Source organism: Desarmillaria tabescens (assembly GCF_030435595.1).
Source record: "Desarmillaria tabescens strain CCBAS 213 chromosome Unknown EV420scaffold_97, whole genome shotgun sequence".
Classification (NCBI taxonomy): domain Eukaryota; kingdom Fungi; phylum Basidiomycota; class Agaricomycetes; order Agaricales; family Physalacriaceae; genus Desarmillaria; species Desarmillaria tabescens.
Window position 1 is genome coordinate 73,478 of NW_026848396.1, and position 19,795 is coordinate 93,272.

Sequence of the window (19,795 nt, forward strand, 5' to 3'; positions counted from 1 at the left end):
GATCAGTATCAGTTCTGTTTTATTGTTGTTAACCCAGTATAGTTTCAGTATCAGCTTTGCCCAGTCTCAGTCATCGTTTTCCACCACTAGTCTCTCATCATATTTCCGCCAGCCAGTCTCTCATCATATTTCCGCCAGTCAGTCTCTCTTCGCTTTACTGCCAGTTTCTCAACTACAGTCTTCGTCTATTGCCGTCCTGGTATTTGTTATCTTGCCAAACAGTATTTCTCTTTGACGGCATTTCCATTAATTCCGCCAATTCTGCCCATGGCTTTTACTAGTTAATTGCCATCACTTTGTTCATGGCTTGCCAGTATTTCCAGTTATACCAGATTCCGTTCCTTCTTGTACATCAAGACCCTTCCCAGCTTACAGCCAACGCTTTCTAGTACTTAATCATTAAAGGTACTACTTTGCCACCTGTAGCTGCTACTTTGATGCATCAAACACTGTTAGTTGACAGTTAATTGTGATACATCAGGAGTGTCAGTTTACATCCAGCCCATATACAGTAATTCCATCAGGATGACAAAGTTACTTAGTAAGCTTCCCAATCTGTGTCAATTGTGGCATCATTAGAAAAGAGGGCAATTCCGGGAATTGAACCCGGAACCTCAACCTCCCCACAGGGTTCAATTCCCGTTTCGCAGAAATGGGACCCTCGAGCATAGGCGAGAGCACGAGCCAGAGGCGAGACACAAGCGTAAGCGAGAGAATGAACTACAAAAATGTGATAAACCATATAAACTTGCAGTATGATACTGTTTGCAAAACATATGATACAATTATTGTTCCTTAATCATGTGATCTACTTGCACGGGTACTCGTGGAGAAATGCCGTAACATATGCCACGACCTTGTCCGTTCCCAACACCTTTAGCGCCAGCTGGAACGAAGCCTCACTCTCTATCGGTACCAACTCTAACAAGGAATCATACTACTAGACCATCAAGCCTGTGCATGTGATCGAGAGATGCCATATAAAGGAAGACTGTCTGCAGGAATACCAAGAATCAACATCTCCTCCTCTTTTACGATCTGGATCCTGGCGGGCCATGACATCCACCGTACAGTCGACGCAGGCCGATGTCTTGTCGCAGATTTTCCAAGGACTGAAGAGTAAGAGTCATGAAGTATGACTGGAATCTTCTGTCAACTTGCGTCGATATGTGAATATCTCCATTATTCCAACTTTACTAGAAGCTCATGCCCATGTCCAGGTTGCCACTACTGTTGCCGAAATGACACCTGATGCTGCAGCCAAGCTATGGGACGACAACATCAATCGAAGGCTTTTCGATCTCATGCATAGCCAGAATACAACGGAAATTTTTGGTGGACTCTTAGCTATAGGCGCGTCATTAGCCAATCTCGTACCTGCCACGTGAACTAAAACAGCTATTAGATCACCTCCTTGAAATTACTAGCGGGGAAACCATTGAGTCCAAGCACAACTTATTTCGATTCTACAACTATGTCAAGCATCTCCTTCCTCACTCAGACGTCAACCTCATGTTAGTGGCGTCCAAGACCCCTAGGACAGATAGCACATATTGGCAGTTCTGCTTTTGGAGGCCGGTTTATGGATTATGAAGTTCCCGCTGCAATCGAACTGATGCAGCCGGAGAAACAGGAATCACTTCGATACGCTGGCGTCTTAATTCTGAAGGAGCTCACTCGAAACAGCCCCGGATATTTCCATTCTCACATAAGCTTTGTGTTCGAAAACATAATTGTCGCTCTGCGAGATCAGCGCGTTATTGTCAGGGAGGGCACTGCCAAACTGCTGGCAGCTTGCTTAGAAATTGTCATACAGCGGGAGTGTCAAAGTCCGAACACCTATCTGAACGGAATTTTAACGGAGGCTCAGGCAGGATTGAAGATGCCACAACCAGAGATCATACATGGCTCGCTACTTATGTACAGCGAACTTCTTTTGCATGCTGGGATGGTGCGTCTACTTATTTTCTCTGTTCATCATTCTCAATCACGAATGTCATCTAGTTTATGAAGGAAACTTTTATGGATACAGAGGAAATTCTCCGATTCTGAACCCATCGAGACAGTCTCGTTCGCGGACAAGTTATTGTGATGATACCATCTCTAGCCGCCTATGATACGCAAACTTTCAAGGATAATTATCTCCGCTAAATATGGGAAAAGCTACTATTCCGTTACAGGAGTTGTAATTTGTCATAGTGATATCGTCGCCTCGCAATGGCTGACAAGGCCTTTATATTTTGGCCGTCATCCTTATTTCAGATCACGTTTTCACTGCGAGCCTTGTGGTGGGTTATATGGGTATGGTAATATTTCTGGTGCATTATTATACTTGTGTAAGCATTCCTGTTCTAATATACTTTCTAAATACATGTTGCAAGCAGGATATCAACGTGAGAATATCAATAGTCGCCATAGCCATCGTCGTTGTAGTCTATGTCTTCATCCTGATCGTCGCCCCCACCCTCGTCATCTTCCTCTTCCACTTCCTCCCCATCCTCCTCTTCCTCTTCATCCTCTGGGCTTTCCTGTACTTCATGCTCGTCCTCCTCGTTTAGCTCCCTCTCAAAATCATCACTCATAAGAAGTCGCAAGTCTTCTTCCTCGTTGTTTTGATCTTCTGATACGCTCTCGTCCTCCTAACTTGATCTCTTTTGAGTATGTTTCGTCCTGTTTCTTTGTACTCTCGATTGAATATCTGTCAGCGCCGGATCAGTTTATCTCTCAACGAGCTACTATCCTCAGAAGGTCGCACATAGCAGCCGCTTCCTCATTTAATATCTCTAACTTTGCCATCTTACAGCTCTTTAGCAAAAACCGCGGGGACGAATACGTACCAAGCACCTTACCGGACCTTGATGGCACGTTGTTTTGGAGCGTAGTCCGACAGACATCGACAGTACCCAACGAGATCATTATCAAAGTATGCATCCTTCGGATGATTTTTTATGTCAAGTCAGTACGTTCTAAACTGAAGTTTGACAGGTCGCTAATATAGTGGATACCGCTTCCGCTGTAACATTCAATCTTCCCTTCGAATCGGTTTCATCTACGGCCCTAGCGCAAGTCTTGACAGGAAGCGCCAATGACAGTAATACTCCATTGACGCCACAGCTTGTCGTTCCGGTGAACAGCATCATTGTAACCGGTAAAACCTTCACCTATTCCGCGCCCCCTTTTAGTCTTAGTATCCTTACCATGACCCTTTGAAGATGTTTGTTACCTTTTTTATGTTTCCTACTGTAGTAGCCTCGAGATTGAACACTGTTGTCCAGATTGAGCCGTGTACAAGAGTAACGGACTGTTTGTAAGATGTGGTCAAAGTACCAGTTATAATGACCATTGAACGAGCTTTGCAATTTGTTGGAATATATCTATGTAGTAAGTTACACATGCCGTAGGGATTGTCCAGGTCGCGTGCGGGGCCCTCCGTATTACTCGCAGGACCAATGTCAAAGGTGATCTCTACACCTTGTAGACTAGTAACCTCACTTGAAAGCGTCGGAGCAGCATCCAAAGCCACTCAAATGATGGACATGGAGTGGCTCACAGATTGCAGTAGCCGTTTTGTCTGCGAGGTGACAGCCAGGGTTGGGCTGGATGAGTAAAAACATGCGGGGTGCTCACCGACAACGTGCGTCTATACAAAGGCATCCAAGGACAGATTGGTAAGCGAGTCGCTCGAGACAGGGATGCCTTGGCCCCTCACGCTTGTTAGAAAGTGGTGATTTGGAAGTCCTTTCTGCCAAAGGTATCGGCGATGACGGATGAAGGAGGGATATCAGGAAATACAGGACGGAATAGAGTGCAAAGGACAAACAGTTCACGCGTGTACATGAAACTAGCCTTACAGTGCTTCAAACACTTCGGCCACGGGAGTAAAGTCATGTATCGCAGTAAGCTTACATCGTCCGTGTCAGACGTGGTAAGCGTTGGGCTGCGCGTTAATACACAATTTTCCCATTAAGCATCACCCACCTCCATTCACCATGTAAGCAATAGACTTCTTACCGATCACAGCGGACACCCTCAATCAACGTATTCTCTGTCCAATGGTTCTAAATTACCTGGTCAGATAGTTCACAACAACTTGAATGGTCGCGTTCAAGAAGAAGGCCTCATGGCTAGTGTGATAAATGTACTGCACTCGAAAATTAGCTGCATGACTATATTAGAGTGGGTCCATATGTACCTCGGTCCTGTAGCCTTAGGCTGAAACGATCGCAACGGTCATGTGAGTGACAGACCCCGAGTAACATTGATCTCCTTTACATCGTGCCGGCGCGACACGTACTACCCAAGTATTTCCCACCAAGTCTTGGCGCCCACCTAGTCTGTTGAGTATAAAGTAGACAACAACTTCAGTATACAAATTCATATTCACCGTCGCAATGACTTCAACTCCATTTACTGTTTATCGCATGGCCGTATGCTTGTATAACGGCGCTACATCGCTCGACTACCAAGGTCCCGTCGAGTTACTGTCCCTTCGAAGCACCGCGATTCGCAAGATGCTCCCAGACATGCTCGGCGCGAATGAAACCAACTGTGCCATCGACGCGACGTTCCTCGCGAACACTCTTGACCCCATCGCCCCTCTTGCCGGCCCAAAGCTACTCCCAGACCAGACCTACGACGATGCCAAAGAGCAGTTTGACATCATCCTCATTCCCGGAGGTGCGTATTGAGCTACTAGAAAAGACGCGGACCTACAATTTGAGTGACAGGAATAATCGGTAATGGCAAGACGGAGCACAGCTTGATGAACTTTTTGAAGAGACAAGGACCGAATGCGAAGTACATTCTGACGGTTTGCACTGGGTCGTGGATCCTGTCTAGCACGGGGCTCCTGGATGGGAAACGTGCCACGTCGAACAAAGAAATGTTCAATGTGATCAAGGTGACTCTTGGGTGCATGCAACACCTGCCATACATCTCTAATCCAGCCGGATTTATAGGAGGATACCAAGGACCTTCCCATAACCTGGATCCCCAAAGCTCGATGGGTCGCCACAGAAGACAAGAAAATCTGGTCGAGTTCAGGTATCACCGCTGGTAAGCATCGTTTTGATCAAATCGGCAGTATTGCAATCCTGAATGATGTCGCAACAGGAATGGATCTGGCGTACGCGTTTCTGGAGTATCTCACTGGCAAAGGACCCGCGGATGCTGCTGCAGGGTTCTTGGAGATGATGGTAAACGGGGAGGGGGATGATCCGTTTGCGGCCAAGTATGGGTTAGTCTGAGTTATAGCTCGTTAGTCTGTCGCCGTTTGCTACAAAAATGTAACTCACTTTCTGCATATTATTCATCGTACTCCAGAGGTGAAATCTTGAGACATCGTAAAGGTTGAGGTCCAGATTTGGTAAAGTCTGAAAAAAGTACCCGATAATCACCCAGGACCCAAATACCAGGGCATCGAATGGTGAGTATCTCCATCGATGGTACTGTAGCCTTCCCGTAGACCATCACCGATTAACCGGACAAAAGGCTGGGACGAGAGCTATAAGCAACCAGCAGCGATTCATTGAAGCACGGAGGAAACGAGCCGCCGGCAGTTGCCGCAAAGTGGATGCCGCCTGACTTTTCGAAGCTAAAGTCGGTGACTAGATGCACATTCCACTGGCCAGTGTTCATTACTGTGGTAGCTTACTTTTATGAAAGTGATAACACATTAGCTGGGATGATTTCAAGACCTTAGAATGTATTGAAGGAAGTATCTACCGATGCGCAGAGTGAATAGCTAGATATATAGGCGTGATACAAGAACTTACAAGAAATAAATCAAAAAAAATAGAATACATAGACAACGTTCACCAGAAGCCAACCTCCTTATTGACCGAATCGCGTAACAACAACCTCAAACCCTTAAACATCCTCACCCCTCCCTCACCCTCCCCTTCTCCACCCCCATCCCTCCAAACCCACTCATCCAACCGTCCCCTCAACAACACACTAAGCCCCGCACAATGATACAACTTGAAAAAATACCCCCTGCCTCCAAAAAAATCATACGCCACTCCCATCCCCGTTTCCTCATGCAACGTCCCGAGGAAACCCCAAAAGGCTGCTAGGGAGCGAGGCGTCCAGCACCCGGGGGATTCGTGTCCGTCGACGAGGACTACCCCGCCAGGTGTGGTGACGGGGATTATCCACCCCAAGCCGGAGCCTAGGGACTCGACGCGCGTAGAGAGGGATCGGTACTTCGCCAAGAAGCGCTGTGGAGTGTGGACGGACGATGTGAGCAGTCTCGATGTGATAGTTTGGGGCTGGGATAGGGGATATGGTAAGTGGGAAGGCAAAGGGGAGCGGAGAGAGAACGTACGATGGGTATGAGCCTAGAAGGATGTCCTTTAAACTCGTAGTCACCACTGGCATTTTCTGAACCGTGGACTTGTGAATCGTCTTCATCGACCCATTCTGAGATCTTGTCTTCTTCGTACTCTCCCTCAATGTGTTTCTCCGTTTCTCCTTCCTCCTCTTCTTTCACATCCTGCACAGTAAAGTCATCAGCATCCAGGATCTCGCTGATAGAGCCATGATGGTATTGTATGTCGCCATCCGAGAGAATGAACCGAGAATCGATGTCTTCTTCCTCGTCTTCTTCGTCTGTGTCCAGGGCGGCTTTGAAGTCGATGAACCCTGTGTTTGCGTCCTCGTTTTCGTCTTCGTCCAACATTGCAAAGTCTGGGCTTTCATCTGGCGGCTCGATTGGTACATCAGGAAGGGATGTGTTGACAGATTGAGGATTTCTGTCGCCCTCTAAGGGAGCTGCGTTCGCCTCGTCGTCAGAACGACTGCGGTCGATGGATGGAAGGAAAAATTGGCTGTCCATGTAATCATCTTCCTCGTCCTCAACATGAAATCCCGTGTCAGCATCGTTCGACCATCCACGCTCAAAGACAGCATTGTCTTCCATATCTCGCAAGGCATCCGAAACTCTACGTGACAAATGAAGATCCTTTGTCTTGCTGCCCTGAGATAATGAAAGAAGGCCTGATTCCACGCCCGCTTCGTCTTCCTCCTCGTCCGGGCCTTCGTCTTCAATGAAAGCCGTGTTTATTTCGTCTTCGTCCACCTGATTGTCGTCACCCCAGTCGTAGGAGACACCACTTCGACCGGAAAGGACGAAACCGAAGCTCATATCTTCTTCCATCTCATCCTCGTCTATGTGAAATCCAGTGTCGGCTTCATCAAACCCTTCGTTATCAGCGCCCCGAGTGAAGCCCAAGTATACTTCATCCTCTAAACGCGCCTTCGTGGAATTCGACTGTGAGATAGGACTATGTTTCGATTTCCCATTAGAGCCAGCGTCTAGGATGAGTCGGGTGGAAGGGCTGTGAGACTCTCCGTCGGCTTCGTCCATCTCTATGTCCCCGTATTTTTGTACCGGGGAGTGAAGGTCTTCCCGCGACCACGGTACCCATTCCTCAAGTTCTTCCAGTCCTTTCCCTTCATCCCCGTCTTCCTCCAAGTCCCCCCAGTCTCTGAGCAGCCTATTAGTACGATTCCCAACATCGAACACCGGCGGGGGAATGGCATATTCCCATTGGGCATCAAAGTTCAACTGCAAAGTCCGGCGAAAGGCAGGGGTGAGCCATTTTCCATCGAGAGCGAGTCGCCTAGCGGTACATAACAGAGATTCTCGGTCGATGCTGTTGGTGGTGGTATAGTGGTGGACAGTAAGAGACATTAGAGGGTCGCTATGTCGACACATTAGCATATCATTTAGTTACACAAAGAAGAATGATGCCTTTGTTTTGCGATATCCTTTGTAGTGCCGGGATACTGAATCCGTCATTCGATGTCATGGCTGGGAAGCGAAAGGCGCGTCTTTGCACAGCCACCAGTCTTAACCATGACAATTACACGCCAGAACTCCCCACTGGTAAGCTCTGACGCCTTTCTCCATGCAGGCCGGCATTCAAATGTGTGCTAGACGCCTCGGCCACTCTTCTTATATGGGACGCTACGTGCAATGCCTCTACTAGCCTGGGCACTAACAGGAGACTCTCGGAAAACCGACGTCGTGACACCTCTCGTCAAGCTTGCAGAACTCAAAGGCTATGCCCGCTTCTCCCTGCTCGGTAAAGATTATCCTGCTCTGATAAAGCACAGCGAAACATCGGTCGTCGACGGTTTGCTGCTCCGCCCTCAGGACAAGTCCCAGCGGAGAAAGCTAGACGATTTTGAAGGCGAGGCATATATAGTGACGCCAGTCCAGGTGGCTGTCGAGGGTCAGATGGTGGACGCGGACATTTACTTGTGGAACGGCGAGCCTGACGCGGTTTCGACGGACTGTTGGGATCTCGACACGTTCATTCGGGAGCGTCTGGATGATTGGATTGAGCTCTTCGCAGGCATAGAGTTAGTGGGAGATGATGTGGATGCATAAGTATCGGCTCTCGTTTGGAGTATGCGACGCCCCGCGAAATGGATGGAAATCCTCTTTTTCCATGACCGCTGCCTTCTGGATTGATTGTTTTTCCTCAGTCCCCTCATGGGTATTTTTGCCCTGGACCACATGTCTTCTTCCGAATCGCACCAAGTAAACACGAGTATTATAACTTATGGAGCATTCTCGAATAAAGAAAAACGTCCAACTTTACCAAGCATTTTCTTATGGGGTCACACATAAAGAACCAACGGAGATGACTCAGATGGCAGCATCAACTTCGATTCGACATGCCACTGTCCATGGAGCAATCGAGTTTGTTAATCAAAAAGTTTGACGGAAACTGTGTCAGGGACCCCGGGTACGCAGATCATGACTAGTCGAAGGGAAGGAATACTAACCAGAACTCGGATCCAGATATTGTCATAGTGGAAGGTGTATTTTTCTTCCTCCAACAAGGCGCCACAATATTGATCTCTTCTGAACTTCTACGCTTACTTGCTTGGAATTCTTAATTGTCATTGCCCAGAGCCTAAAGCATCTTGAAAAATAACGTCAGTACCGACTCGGAATGATGGGCGTTGGTCATTCGATCATTCGTGACCCTTATATATAAGGCTCAGGCTACTTTATGTAAATGTTCGCCAACTCTATTCAAGACTTACAAGGAAACCCTGACGCCCTTGCGAGAAGTGAGCGCGTCGGTGAGCAGTTTCATCTTTACCCTTCACTTCAACAACTAACCGTGACCGCAGTCATGATACCCGAGATACCTCAAGAAATCATATGCTCCATTATCGAAAGCTTTGAATATCCCAAGGACATCGATACCTGGAAGTCATGTTCCCTCGTCTGCCACGCATGGCGTCCCATCGCTCAGCAGTGTATTCACCGACACTACACCTATCGCTCCGAAAAGAGTTTCGGATCGTGTCTCCTAGGCGCATCTGAGCCCCCTACCTTCGAATCCATGATACCCTACCCTAATATCCTCCGCTACATCCGAACATTCAGAATCCTTGGGACGTCCTACGGATGCCTCTCGTCTCTGCCGCTCCTCCAAAGGGTCATCACCCACCTTGCGCGAGTGGCGCACGTTGACATAGGTTCAGTGAACATGGACCACCTACCCTCATCGTACGGTGGCATCCCCGACCTCTTCCACCTTCCGACAATCTCCTCCGTCCATATTTGTGATTCTGTGTTGAGTCCTGTGGATGCGGAGGCGTTGTTCCGGAATTCATCGTCATTGAAACATCTCAAGCTCACCCGTACGGAGTTCTTGGAGAACGACGTCCCGAAGTCGCAGAGATTTCCGCATCCGTCGTATCTCCAGAGTTTGGATATTCAATTGAGTAGCAAGTCCCTTGATGCGTTTCAGAGTTGGGTTGTGCGCCCGGGTGGGAGTGTTTCCTTGGATCGGTTGAAGGTGTTACGGCTTCGTGATGCAACGGGGCCGCGTATCAGAGATTTGAGGTCACTCTTCGACGCTGTTAGGTTCTCTCTTGAGCGTTTGGAGTACGAACAAACGGCAAAGGGGAGTGTCAACTCGTTTGGTAATGCAGGTGTGTTGCTTGCCAGTCTTCGTTTAAGCTCTGGTTTAACGCGATTTTCAGATGGTCAATGGGATGAGTTCCCTGACAGCATAGAGAAGCTGAATCTGCGATCCTTACGGGTAACGGGTTACCTTTCTTCTGACAATGCTGCGCAGAAAATCTTGAGCTTCGTGAACCTCGCAACTAGACGGTCGACACGTCTAGATTTCGTGGAGCTTGATCTTGTTGTCCTTCATGCAGAGTATAGCGACGCGTACAATTGGTTAGGCATCGAGCAGGTACGAGGTGAAGTCCGGACAGTTGGTAAAGAAGTGTTGGTGGAACTGTTCATGGTTACAGAGGGATCTGAGTCCTGTATCTGGGTGTCGAAGGAGGATAAAAGGTTCTCGGGGAGTATAAAAACACACCTGAAGCTCAAGGCTCTATAGTTATGACATACCCTTCTTTACTAGTTTTATTTTACAGCTTTTCGTTGTCCAGAGAAAACCAATCTTATCGTGTTCGATGTTCGAGCTTACGTTGTCACCAAGCGACGGCGCTGATCATTAACTGTCGAGGTGCTCGTCTTTCCAGTCGCCGCTTGTTAACGTCGTGTTATTAGTATTCTCTCATTAGTTGTACGTATTCGTTGCTTATACCCGCGGCTTTTAGTTAGAATTGTCGTATAAAAGGACTGTACTCACGTAGTATACATCATCTCATTTGCAACGGATACATATACTCCTTTTTCTCTCGCTCATTTCGCTGTCCCGAGCCTCGCGATTCCAAGGACCAATATATCGGATAACGGAATCAATCCCGATCGCGAATTTTTTTGACACTTTACATCAAATTTACTTTCTCTACTGACTACCACCACGACCTGAGCATCATGTCGCAGCCTATTGGTCCTGATTTCCCGGTATCCCAGCTCCTCTGTATCGCTGAATGCTCTCATTTCTTTAGCTCTTCTATCCGTCTACGATAAAACGGATCTGCTCGAGCTTGCTCGAGGGCTCAATGCTGCTGGGGTCCGTCTGCTGGGGTCTGGAGGAACAGCAAAGAAGATCAGGGACTCAGGGATTCCTATTGAGTGCGTATTCTGACTGTCTGTGATGGCTCAGGAAAACTAAGAAACCGCAGAGATGTTTCTGATATTACAAAAGCACCTGAAATGCTAGGCGGAAGGGTCAAGACACTTCACCCGGCTGTCCATGGAGGTATCTACAGTGATCTCACGCCTTACCAGCACGCTAAAGTCAATCTGCAGGTATCCTCGCACGAAACATTCCCTCCGATGAAAAGGATCTTGCAGCCCAGGGCATCTCTCCCATCTCCATCGTCGTTTGCAACCTCTACCCCTTCTCGTCGACCATCGCCCAGCCAGACTGCACCCTCGCAAATGCCGTAGAAGAGATCGACATTGGCGGCGTCACCCTTCTCCGTGCAGCTGCCAAGAACCACGAGCGTGTTTCGGTGCTCTCGGACCCAAAGGACTATGCCGAATTTTTACAGGCGTGGAAGGCTGGACAGGGCGATGTCGGACAGGCTTTCAGGAGCAAGCTAGCGTTGAAGGCTTTTGAGATGACTGCCAGGTACGACGAAGCGATTAGTGGGTATTTCCGTGAGCAGTACGCTTCTGGCGATCTACTCAAAGAGAAGCTCGCTGGTGCCGTCCAGAGGATCCCCCTTCGTTATGGTGCGAATCCCCACCAAAAGCCTGCTCAAGCCTTCGTGACCGAGGGAGCGTTGCCTTTCAAAGGTCACTTCAGTTTTTTCTTGGTATCCTGTTCTTCGCTCATACACCAGGGCTATAGCGCTATGCGGATCTCCGGGTTACATCAACCTTCTCGACGCTCTGAATTCCTACGCGCTGGTGAAGGAACTCCAGGAAGCCCTGAACCTCCCCGCGGCTGCGTCCTTCAAACATGTTTCTCCTGCCGGCGCTGCTGTAGGGATTGAACTGAATGAGACTGAAAAGAGTGTTTATGGTGTTGACGATCTCAAAGTTCCTCTCACTCCGCTTGCCGCCGCTTACGCCCGGGCTAGAGGTGAGATGATTTGATACCTGGGAACCCATCGTCGCTGACCATTGTATAGGTGCCGACAGGATGTCATCATTCGGAGACTTTATCGCGCTCTCTGCTCCCTGTGATCTCGCGACAGCCAAGATCATTTCACGCGAAGTTTCCGACGGTATCATAGCTCCGGGTTATACTCCCGAAGCCTTGGACATCCTCTCCAAAAAGAAGGGCGGCAAATACTGTGTCCTCGAGGTATGTTTCCGCTGACCCTTCCCTCCAAAAATTTGTGTCTAAATCAAATCTGACACAGATCGATCCCAGCTACGAACCACCTGAAGTAGAGACCAAGCAAGTGTTCGGTATTAGCCTACAACAGAAACGCAACACCTGCAAAATAGACTCTAAATTGTTCGAAAATATTGTCACGAAAACTAAGGAGGTTCGTCAGCATTTTGCCTCTTCACGTTCACATAATAACTTCGCAACAGCTTCCTTCCTCGGCCGTTACCGACCTGATTGTCGCGACTCTCGCACTCAAATACACCCAATCGAACAGTGTCGCATACGCTCTTCACGGTGCCATTGTCGGCCTGGGAGCCGGCCAGCAGTCCCGTATCCACTGCACTCGTTTGGCTGGTGGGAAAGCCGACCTGTGGTGGCTCCGGCACCACCCCCGAGTCCTTTCTCTCCCATTCAAGAAGGGTGTCAAACGCGCCGAGAAGGCTAATGCTATTGACCTCTTTGTTGCTGGTGAGGTTCTTGAAGGCGGAGAGAAGGAACAGTGGGAGAGTCTGTTCGATGTTCTGCTCATTCTATGGCCTGGGGACTATCAGAATCGGATTCCTTGACCCAAAAAACAGTAGGGCCACCTATCATCCATGGTATTCAGATGTTCAAACTCTGAAGTACAAGATGTTCTCTCATTTGTTACTTATATTGTCCTGTAGCTACATATGGCTGTATGTGTTATCTGGGTAAAATGGCTCCTATGGATGATAGGTGGCCCTACTGTTTTTTGGGTCAAGGAATCCGATTCTGATAGTCCCCAGGCCATAGAATGAGCAGAACATCGAAATATGGGATGTGCTCCTCCTGTTTTACAGAATGATCTGCTCATATCTCATTCAATACATTTCGGATATCCATGGGGCTTCGTACACACCATTGTACAATATATATAGTCTGTTATATAACAAGAATATCCTCCCTAACTATTAGAAATGCGAAATATAAGGTATGTCTCCTCCATCCCCCTATTACTCTTTTTATCACGTATTTCTGATGGTTTCCTTTGTCCTGTGGGGTCATTTGAGTGTTATTCAGGTCAATAAACACAATAGACAAAACTCCGAAGTGGTCCGAAGCCCAGAAATAGGATTTATTACATGTGCTCCTTCTAAACTGTAATATCATTATTTCTGTCGTTTTTGAGACCCTATAAATGAAGGCTGGAGTCGTTTTGGGGTTTTTAATATCAGGGAATCCATTGGTGATGCTCCCCAGGCCATCCGAAGTGCGAAAAACAAAATAAGCGATGTATGCCCCCTAATACCCCCTTTTATACTGAATTATACTGGACCTATATTACGAAGGAGGATGTATTCTAGGGTTTTTATAGCATAGGAATCGACTGGTAATGTTTTCAAAGCGATCTGGAGCATGCTGCACCCTAAAAAGCGAATATTTTCATTTATCTCCAGGAATAAAGTGTGCCAAAAGTACTGTGGAGGGGTCGTTTGGGTGTTTTCAAGGTCAGGGAATCGATTGGTGAAGTCCTCCAGCCGATCCAATGCATGCAGCAGCCCCCAAAAGCGAATATTTATGCGATTTTCATTATATTACCATTTTATCCCACTATCCAGGGCTCCTATGCATCATTAGAGGGCTCTATTTTATGTTGTTTATGTCTATACAGATTATAGTGCCATCCCCTGGCCCAGCCAGTAGGCTGAGAATAGCCCAATAGCTATTTTGACCGGAAAATAGCCCCTATTTTGGGTATTAAAAATGCGGCACTGCCACTGGATCCAGCCAAAATTGATGGGCTGATTTGGGGAGCCTAAAAAGGCAAAAGAGCGCACCAGAGCGGAGCAAAGGGAGGGCATCAATATGAGGTCATAAATGTTAAGGGAGGGAGGGTATATATAGAGATGAAAAGATATATATGTAATGCTAGTATGGTGTAGTGGTTAGCATATCTGCTTGAGAAAGTCATGTGACATAATTGCATTTATTTTTGAGGTTCCGGGTTCAATTCCCGGAATTGCCCTCTTTTCTAATGATGCCACAATTGACACAGATTGGGAAGCTTACTAAGTAACTTTGTCATCCTGATGGAATTACTGTATATGGGCTGGATGTAAACTGACACTCCTGATGTATTACAATTAACTGTCAACTAACACCTTTCAAACAGAAATCTAGCAGACCAGGCTGACTTTGCTGACTGAAAAGTCGCAGTGTATACTTGCGTTCTTGAGGAATTCATCGCACGGAGGTGCACCAAAACACTCGCACAACAACAAAGCCTTTATTGCCACTATGCACCATTTGCTGTGAACTCCTCTAGAGTTTTGGTTTTTGCCATTGCCATAGAAGTTTAGGCTCATCAGCGTCCCATTGTTCTGAGTCCCATTGTTAGAAGACTCACTTGTTGCCATGTCTACGAGAAGCCTCTGTGAATCCAAGAAAGAAGTCTTGAACGACATATGCCAGGACTGATAGTTCCATATGCCTAGACCTGTCGGTCGCTAGAGAACAAGCCCATGGGTGTCGGGAGAGCACCTCTTGGCATGCATTTAGTGAGCTCACTATAGAAATGAGACTAAAACTGGGAAGTCCGACTCGGATGCTCAGTAAGGCAGCAGTGGCAATGTGCTATGCATGTAGGAGTCTGGATACTGTGTGACGTTTGTAATTCTAATTCCCCTGTAGTATAAGTAGGCTGGTTACAGTAGGTAGAAGAAAAGTTTCGAGCCCTTGAGTTCCAGTGCATGCATTGAAGGTGGTGCTGTAGCAAAGGATCAGTTTGTGACTTCAAGCTTTGCATAGAGTTAGCTAGCTCACTCAGAGAAATATGAGATACCCTTGAGAAAAGACTTTTTGTGCACTTAGTTCCGAGAGAATAAGAATCAGTGAAGCTGTTCTGTTCCATTGAGTGTTGATAAGTCCATTTGGAGTATGTTCTGAAGAGGAAAAGTGAGTTCTGTTCTGTTCTGTTCTGTCTGTTCTGCATCAGTTCTGTTTCGAGTTTCCGTTTTCTAAATCTGTTTCCAAGCACTTCTGAAGTGTTCTTGAGTCAAGATCATCTGTTGAAGTTAGTTGGAGAACCCCTACATACAGTTGTGTAGCAAGCAGGCTAAGTCAGTGCTTGTCTGTGGTGTTCTTTCAGCGAGCTCACTAAAGTTTCGGCATGTATTGCCTCTGTTTCTGTCGGGATCAGTGTCCCTTGTGTATTTTAACTCAAACCTGCCTTGAAGGTTGTGTCATGCCAGTGAACGACCTTCCTGTAAAAGTTCCTAGACTTAGGGATTCATTAGAGAAAGCTTAGCTTCACTAAGAGTGCTGAGAATAAGAGAAACTCTTCGAGATATTGAAGTATAGTCAGATCACATTAGAAGTAATCACTCCCCCTAGAACTTACGAGGGTGTTTGTAGTTTGTGTAGTTGTGTGAGTGTGTGTGTGGGTTTTTGAGGTTCACCTTTTAGCCCGCTCACTATTCCACAGGTGCCCACAGCCAGCCTCATCACCAGCCTAGCCGCTAAAGCCCATGCAGGCAAAAAGGAAAAAACCTTTGAAGAAATTGTACCGGAAGCCTACCGAGACTTCCTAGACATATTTGCCAAAGAAAACTTTGATGAGTTACCACCCCAAAAGCCTTGGGACCATGCCATCGAGCTGGTACCCAATGCTAACACCAGCCTGGATTGCAAGGTATACCCCTTGAATCCCTAAGAACAAGACAAACTTGACCAATTCCTAGACAAAAATTTGTTGACAGGTAGGATTCAACTGTCAAAATCTCCCATGGCCTCCCCTTTCTTTTTTGTTAAAAAGAAGGATGGAAAACTCTGACCAGTCCAGGACTATCGCAAACTTAATGAAATGACCATTAAGAATCAATACCCACTCCCGCTCATTTTGGAACTAATGGACAAGTTACAGGGTGCCAAGCTCTTTACAAAATTAGATGTGAGATGGGGATACAATAATGTTCGCATTAAAAAGAACGATGAATGGAAAGCTGCCTTCCGCACCAACCGAGGGCTGTATGAACCCCTTGTCATGTTTTTTGGGCTCACAAACTCTCCCGCAACCTTCCAATGGATGATGAATAACCTCTTCAAAGACCAAATTGCTCGAGGAGTAGTCACCGTCTATTTGGACGATATACTCATCACCACCAAAACAAAAGCAGAACACTGAAAAGTAACCCGGGAGGTTCTACAAATACTCCAAGCAAACCAGCTCTTCTTAAAAGCTGAGAAGTGCGAGTTTGAGGTAGAGGAAACCAAATATCTCAGAGTAATAATTAGTGAAGGATCCATTAAAATGGACCCTATCAAAATTGCCGGAATCCTAGATTGGCCCATACCGACCAAAAAACAAGAACTGCAATCATTCCTAGGATTCGCCAATTTTTACTGCTGATTTATTTGGCACTATAGTCACCACATCAAACCCTTAACCCAACTCACCAGAAAGGAAGCTTGGACCTGGGGGAGGGCACAACAGGATGCCTTCGACACCATCAAACAACAGTTTTTAGAAAATGTCATCCTTGCCATCCCAAGTATTAATGAAAGGTCCGAGTAGAGGCGGACTCCAGCAAAGGCACCATCGGCACCATATTATCTCAGGAACAAACCGACAAAAAATGGAGGCTGGTTGCATTCCTCTCAAAAGCGCTTGAGCACAACTATGAGATTTACAACAAGGAATTATTAGCCATAATGATCGCCTTGGAAGACTGGTGCCACTACCTCATGGGTGCCATACAAAAGTTTGAGATCTGGACCGACCACTCCAATCTCCAATACTTTTGAAAGCCCCAGAAGTTGAATCATCGACAAGCTCGATGGGTCACAGAACTCACAGAATACGAGTTTACTCTCCATCACAAGCTGGGCACTGCCAATAAGAAGGCGGATCTACTCAGTCGAAGAGCAGACCATGACCAAGGCAAAAAGGATAATGATGATATCACCATCCTTAAGCCTGAACTCTTCCAGGCCCTAATAATGCCCACAGAGGAAGCAATCCATCAAAAAATAGCCAGAAGCACAGCCAATACTCATTTGTGGGACAAGGGAGTCTCAGACTCCCTTAATTACAAGAAAGGAATTCAGAAGGAAGGAAACCTTCTATTCTATGATGGGAGGATTTATGTTCCCCAAGACACTCCCTTGCGAGGGGAACTCATCTCCTACACACATGACCATGTTACGGCAGGGCACCCCAGAATCGCAAAAACCCGAGAACTGGTACTTCGCGATTACTGGTGGCCCAACATGCACAGAGACATAGAAAAATATGTGAAGGGGTGTGAAGTCTGTCAAAAGACTAAATCTGACCATCGCAAACACGCTGCTCCCCTTCACCCTAACGTGATACCCTCGTGACCATGGGAACATATATCGGTCAACTTAATAACTGGACTGCCTGAATCTAAAGGCTACAATGCTGTTCTGGTAATAGTCAACCGATTCTCCAAGTACAACATCTTTGTACCATGTACGAAGGAAGTCGCATCTACTGGGTGGGCCAAGATCCTACGAGATGAGATTATCTGCTGGTTTGGAGTCACTCCATCCAAAATAATCTCAGACTGAGGCCCACAATTTGTGTCTATATACACCAAAGAGTTATACACCTTGATGAACATCCAAGGCAATCCCTCTACAGCATATCATCCTCAAACAGATGGACAAACCAAACAAGTTAATCAGGAACTTGAAAAGTACCTGCACAACTTCATTAATTTCAAACAAGATGACTGGAGTGACTGGCTGCTCATAGCCACCTATGCTCTCAATAACAGGGAACACAGTGCAACAGGATACTCCCCGTATAAAACCCTCTTTGGACAAGATGGACAAATATGACCCATTACCCTCCAGGCTACCGAAATGCCCTTGGTAGCAACCTTCATGGAAGGACTCTATGAAACTCACCTACAAGTGAAGGCTGCCCTAACCAAGGCAGCTGAAACTATGAAATGAACCTATGATGACCACCAACAACCCACCCAGGACTATCAACCAGGAGACAAGGTGTGGCTGGATGCCACCCACCTACACCTACCCTGTCCAGCCAAAAAACTGGACAACAAATGCATCAGACCATTTGAGGTCCTGGCTAAAAAGGGCCCATCAGCATATGAACTTCGACTACCGGAAAAATGGAAAATCCATAATCGGTTTAATGAAGTCTATCTGACTCCCTATACACCACCGGAGTTCCTGAACCAACAACAGCTGGGACCTCCACTGCCTGAACTCATCGAAGGCAAAGAAGAATACAAGATAGAAAAGATTCTACAGGATAGGAAAACAGCTGTACGATGAGGGAGACAAAAATGGAGGAAACACATCACCAAATACCTTGTCAAGTGGGAAGGATATCCCATCGAAGAAGCCACTTGGGTACCACGCAGTCAACTAGCCAACACAGAAGAACTTGTTCTTGAATATGAACAATGCTTGGCAGCGGTATACCAGGAAAGCTCAGACGAAGGAGAGGAAGATGACTCATCCATGAGATTCACATGGGGAGGTGATAAAAAAGTACACCAACTCTCAAACCCTCACACCTATACCTCTTCATGGACCGAGAACTCAACAGTCTTTCCAGATTCCCTGGGACCAGTTTGCAGCACAGCTGCATCTGAGCATTCTGTGTCTCCTCTGTCGAATGAGGGGTGGGACGAATCTGACACTGACTCAGTCGGGACAACTGAGTCTTAGCGGAGGGGTAATGTCATGAATTCACCCCTATTTTTCACCTTATCTTATCTCATCAGATCTTATCTCACCAACTCATCATTCAACTCTCATCATCACTCCTTGTACCTGATCCGTATCATTCATGACCCACCTGGTCACACCGCTCACACACATGATCTGTTTGATGGCCCATAGATCTGATCATGCTTCTATAGGCCCAACCCTCCTTTACCCAGTCACACTTCTTAAGGTTGACTGAGCGCACTTAGTGGAGTACAAAGACTCAGTCATACAGTTATAGAAGATAGTGCCATACGGGTGCCAGTCTTCTTACTCGCAGGAGGGCTTCCCCCATACCAAGCACCATACGATACAGAAGACAGTGATGCATTGGGACAGTACATACTAGTAAATACCCTCATGTATTAAAGTGGGCCTTGCTGTGGCCTTATGCCCCAGCTTCAGCTAAAGTTATACACTCCTAACTTTTCATGCAGAAACTCTCTGTTTCATGCCTAAGGACTATCATTCCTGACCTAGCAATTGCAATGCCCTCTATCACACTGAATCACTGAACACGAGTGACAGTTTAGAGGCAAACATTGTCCAATCCAAGTTAGTGCGTTACATACGGGTGCTAGTCTTCTTACTCGCATGAGCGCTTCTCATCTACCAATACTGCCAGCCTAGAAGACAGCACTGCATTAGGACAGTAGATACACAAAGTGTATTTAAGTAAGCCTTGCTGTGGCCTTACACCCCAGCTTCGGCTAAAGTTATACACTTCTAACTTTTCATGCAGAAACTCCCTGTTTCGTGCCTAAGGACCATCATTCCTGACCTAACAATTGCAACAAGTCTCTATCACACTGATCCACTGAAGTGCGAGTGGACAG

The 19,795-nt window shown here is 46.9% G+C and overlaps 7 protein-coding genes and 1 pseudogene across 8 annotated transcripts; 6 read left to right on the forward strand and 2 right to left on the reverse strand.

Annotated features, from left to right (window-relative positions):
• The first annotated feature begins 856 nt into the window (after nt 1–856).
• Nucleotides 857–2,386, forward strand: EV420DRAFT_1585633 (uncharacterized protein). The gene is made up of 4 exons (XM_060474788.1): nt 857–1,169; nt 1,221–1,384; nt 1,531–1,955; nt 2,063–2,386. Exons 2-4 carry the CDS (start codon nt 1,242–1,244, stop codon nt 2,149–2,151), a joined length of 657 nt encoding a protein of 218 aa, XP_060322941.1. The 5' UTR covers nt 857–1,169; nt 1,221–1,241; the 3' UTR covers nt 2,152–2,386.
• On the reverse strand, nt 2,387–3,468 carry EV420DRAFT_1585635 (uncharacterized protein). The gene is made up of 5 exons (XM_060474789.1): nt 3,398–3,468; nt 2,986–3,352; nt 2,804–2,923; nt 2,706–2,748; nt 2,387–2,658 (listed from the first exon to the last, which is right to left on the reverse strand). Exons 2-4 carry the CDS (start codon nt 3,138–3,140, stop codon nt 2,742–2,744), a joined length of 282 nt encoding a protein of 93 aa, XP_060322942.1. The 5' UTR covers nt 3,141–3,352; nt 3,398–3,468; the 3' UTR covers nt 2,387–2,658; nt 2,706–2,741.
• A 1,268-nt stretch (nt 3,469–4,736) lies between these two features.
• EV420DRAFT_1585649 (class I glutamine amidotransferase-like protein) lies at nt 4,737–5,325 on the forward strand. Its single transcript, XM_060474790.1, has 3 exons — nt 4,737–4,900; nt 4,959–5,055; nt 5,113–5,325. The coding sequence occupies exons 1-3, from the start codon at nt 4,763–4,765 to the stop codon at nt 5,244–5,246; spliced, it is 369 nt and encodes a 122-aa protein (XP_060322943.1). The 5' UTR covers nt 4,737–4,762; the 3' UTR covers nt 5,247–5,325.
• Nucleotides 5,326–5,813: 488 nt separating this feature from the next.
• EV420DRAFT_1651430 (uncharacterized protein) lies at nt 5,814–7,693 on the reverse strand (the record flags this gene model as incomplete). Its single annotated transcript, XM_060478548.1, has 2 exons — nt 5,814–6,269; nt 6,326–7,693. The coding sequence occupies 2 exons, from the start codon at nt 7,691–7,693 to the stop codon at nt 5,814–5,816; spliced, it is 1,824 nt and encodes a 607-aa protein (XP_060322944.1).
• A 156-nt stretch (nt 7,694–7,849) lies between these two features.
• EV420DRAFT_1209270 (uncharacterized protein) lies at nt 7,850–8,483 on the forward strand. The gene is made up of 2 exons (XM_060466366.1): nt 7,850–7,888; nt 7,940–8,483. The coding sequence occupies exons 1-2, from the start codon at nt 7,859–7,861 to the stop codon at nt 8,393–8,395; spliced, it is 486 nt and encodes a 161-aa protein (XP_060322945.1). The 5' UTR covers nt 7,850–7,858; the 3' UTR covers nt 8,396–8,483.
• Nucleotides 8,484–9,152: 669 nt separating this feature from the next.
• Nucleotides 9,153–10,379, forward strand: EV420DRAFT_1486677 (uncharacterized protein; the record flags this gene model as incomplete). Its single annotated transcript, XM_060470437.1, has 2 exons — nt 9,153–9,960; nt 10,012–10,379. 2 exons carry the CDS (start codon nt 9,153–9,155, stop codon nt 10,377–10,379), a joined length of 1,176 nt encoding a protein of 391 aa, XP_060322946.1.
• A 263-nt stretch (nt 10,380–10,642) lies between these two features.
• Nucleotides 10,643–12,901, forward strand: EV420DRAFT_1585657 (AICARFT/IMPCHase bienzyme-domain-containing protein). Its single transcript, XM_060474791.1, is given in 10 exon segments — nt 10,643–10,788; nt 10,823–10,838; nt 10,897–11,023; nt 11,074–11,150; nt 11,201–11,692; nt 11,748–11,984; nt 11,999–12,000; nt 12,036–12,206; nt 12,265–12,393; nt 12,443–12,901. The coding sequence occupies 9 exon segments, from the start codon at nt 10,823–10,825 to the stop codon at nt 12,800–12,802; spliced, it is 1,611 nt and encodes a 536-aa protein (XP_060322947.1). The 5' UTR covers nt 10,643–10,788; the 3' UTR covers nt 12,803–12,901.
• A 1,224-nt stretch (nt 12,902–14,125) lies between these two features.
• On the forward strand, nt 14,126–14,223 carry EV420DRAFT_t284 (annotated as a pseudogene). Its single transcript has one exon. The product of its transcript is annotated as a tRNA-OTHER (tRNA).
• The last annotated feature ends 5,572 nt before the right edge of the window (nt 14,224–19,795 follow it).

Bases quoted from the DNA above. Each gene is read 5' to 3' on its own strand.
- EV420DRAFT_1585649 (XM_060474790.1), top strand. From the start codon at position 4,763: ATGAACTTTTTGAAGAGACAAGGACCGAATGCGAAGTACATTCTGACG. The intron at 4,901-4,958 runs GTGACTCTTGGG...CCGGATTTATAG, and splicing joins AAATGTTCAATGTGATCAAG to GAGGATACCAAGGACCTTCC. The intron at 5,056-5,112 runs GTAAGCATCGTT...ATGTCGCAACAG, and splicing joins GAGTTCAGGTATCACCGCTG to GAATGGATCTGGCGTACGCG.
- EV420DRAFT_1209270 (XM_060466366.1), top strand. From the start codon at position 7,859: ATGACAATTACACGCCAGAACTCCCCACTG. The intron at 7,889-7,939 runs GTAAGCTCTGAC...AATGTGTGCTAG, and splicing joins CACGCCAGAACTCCCCACTG to ACGCCTCGGCCACTCTTCTT.
- EV420DRAFT_1585635 (XM_060474789.1), bottom strand. From the start codon at position 3,140: ATGATGCTGTTCACCGGAACGACAAGCTGTGGCGTCAATGGAGTATTA. The intron at 2,924-2,985 runs CTGTCAAACTTC...AAGGATGCATAC, and splicing joins GTATCCACTATATTAGCGAC to TTTGATAATGATCTCGTTGG.
- EV420DRAFT_1585633 (XM_060474788.1), top strand. From the start codon at position 1,242: ATGACACCTGATGCTGCAGCCAAGCTATGGGACGACAACATCAATCGA. The intron at 1,385-1,530 runs GTGAACTAAAAC...GTGGCGTCCAAG, and splicing joins GCCAATCTCGTACCTGCCAC to ACCCCTAGGACAGATAGCAC. The intron at 1,956-2,062 runs GTCTACTTATTT...GAACCCATCGAG, and splicing joins TTTGCATGCTGGGATGGTGC to ACAGTCTCGTTCGCGGACAA.
- EV420DRAFT_1585657 (XM_060474791.1), top strand. The intron at 11,024-11,073 runs GTGCGTATTCTG...AAGAAACCGCAG, and splicing joins GACTCAGGGATTCCTATTGA to AGATGTTTCTGATATTACAA. The intron at 11,151-11,200 runs GTATCTACAGTG...GTCAATCTGCAG, and splicing joins TCACCCGGCTGTCCATGGAG to GTATCCTCGCACGAAACATT.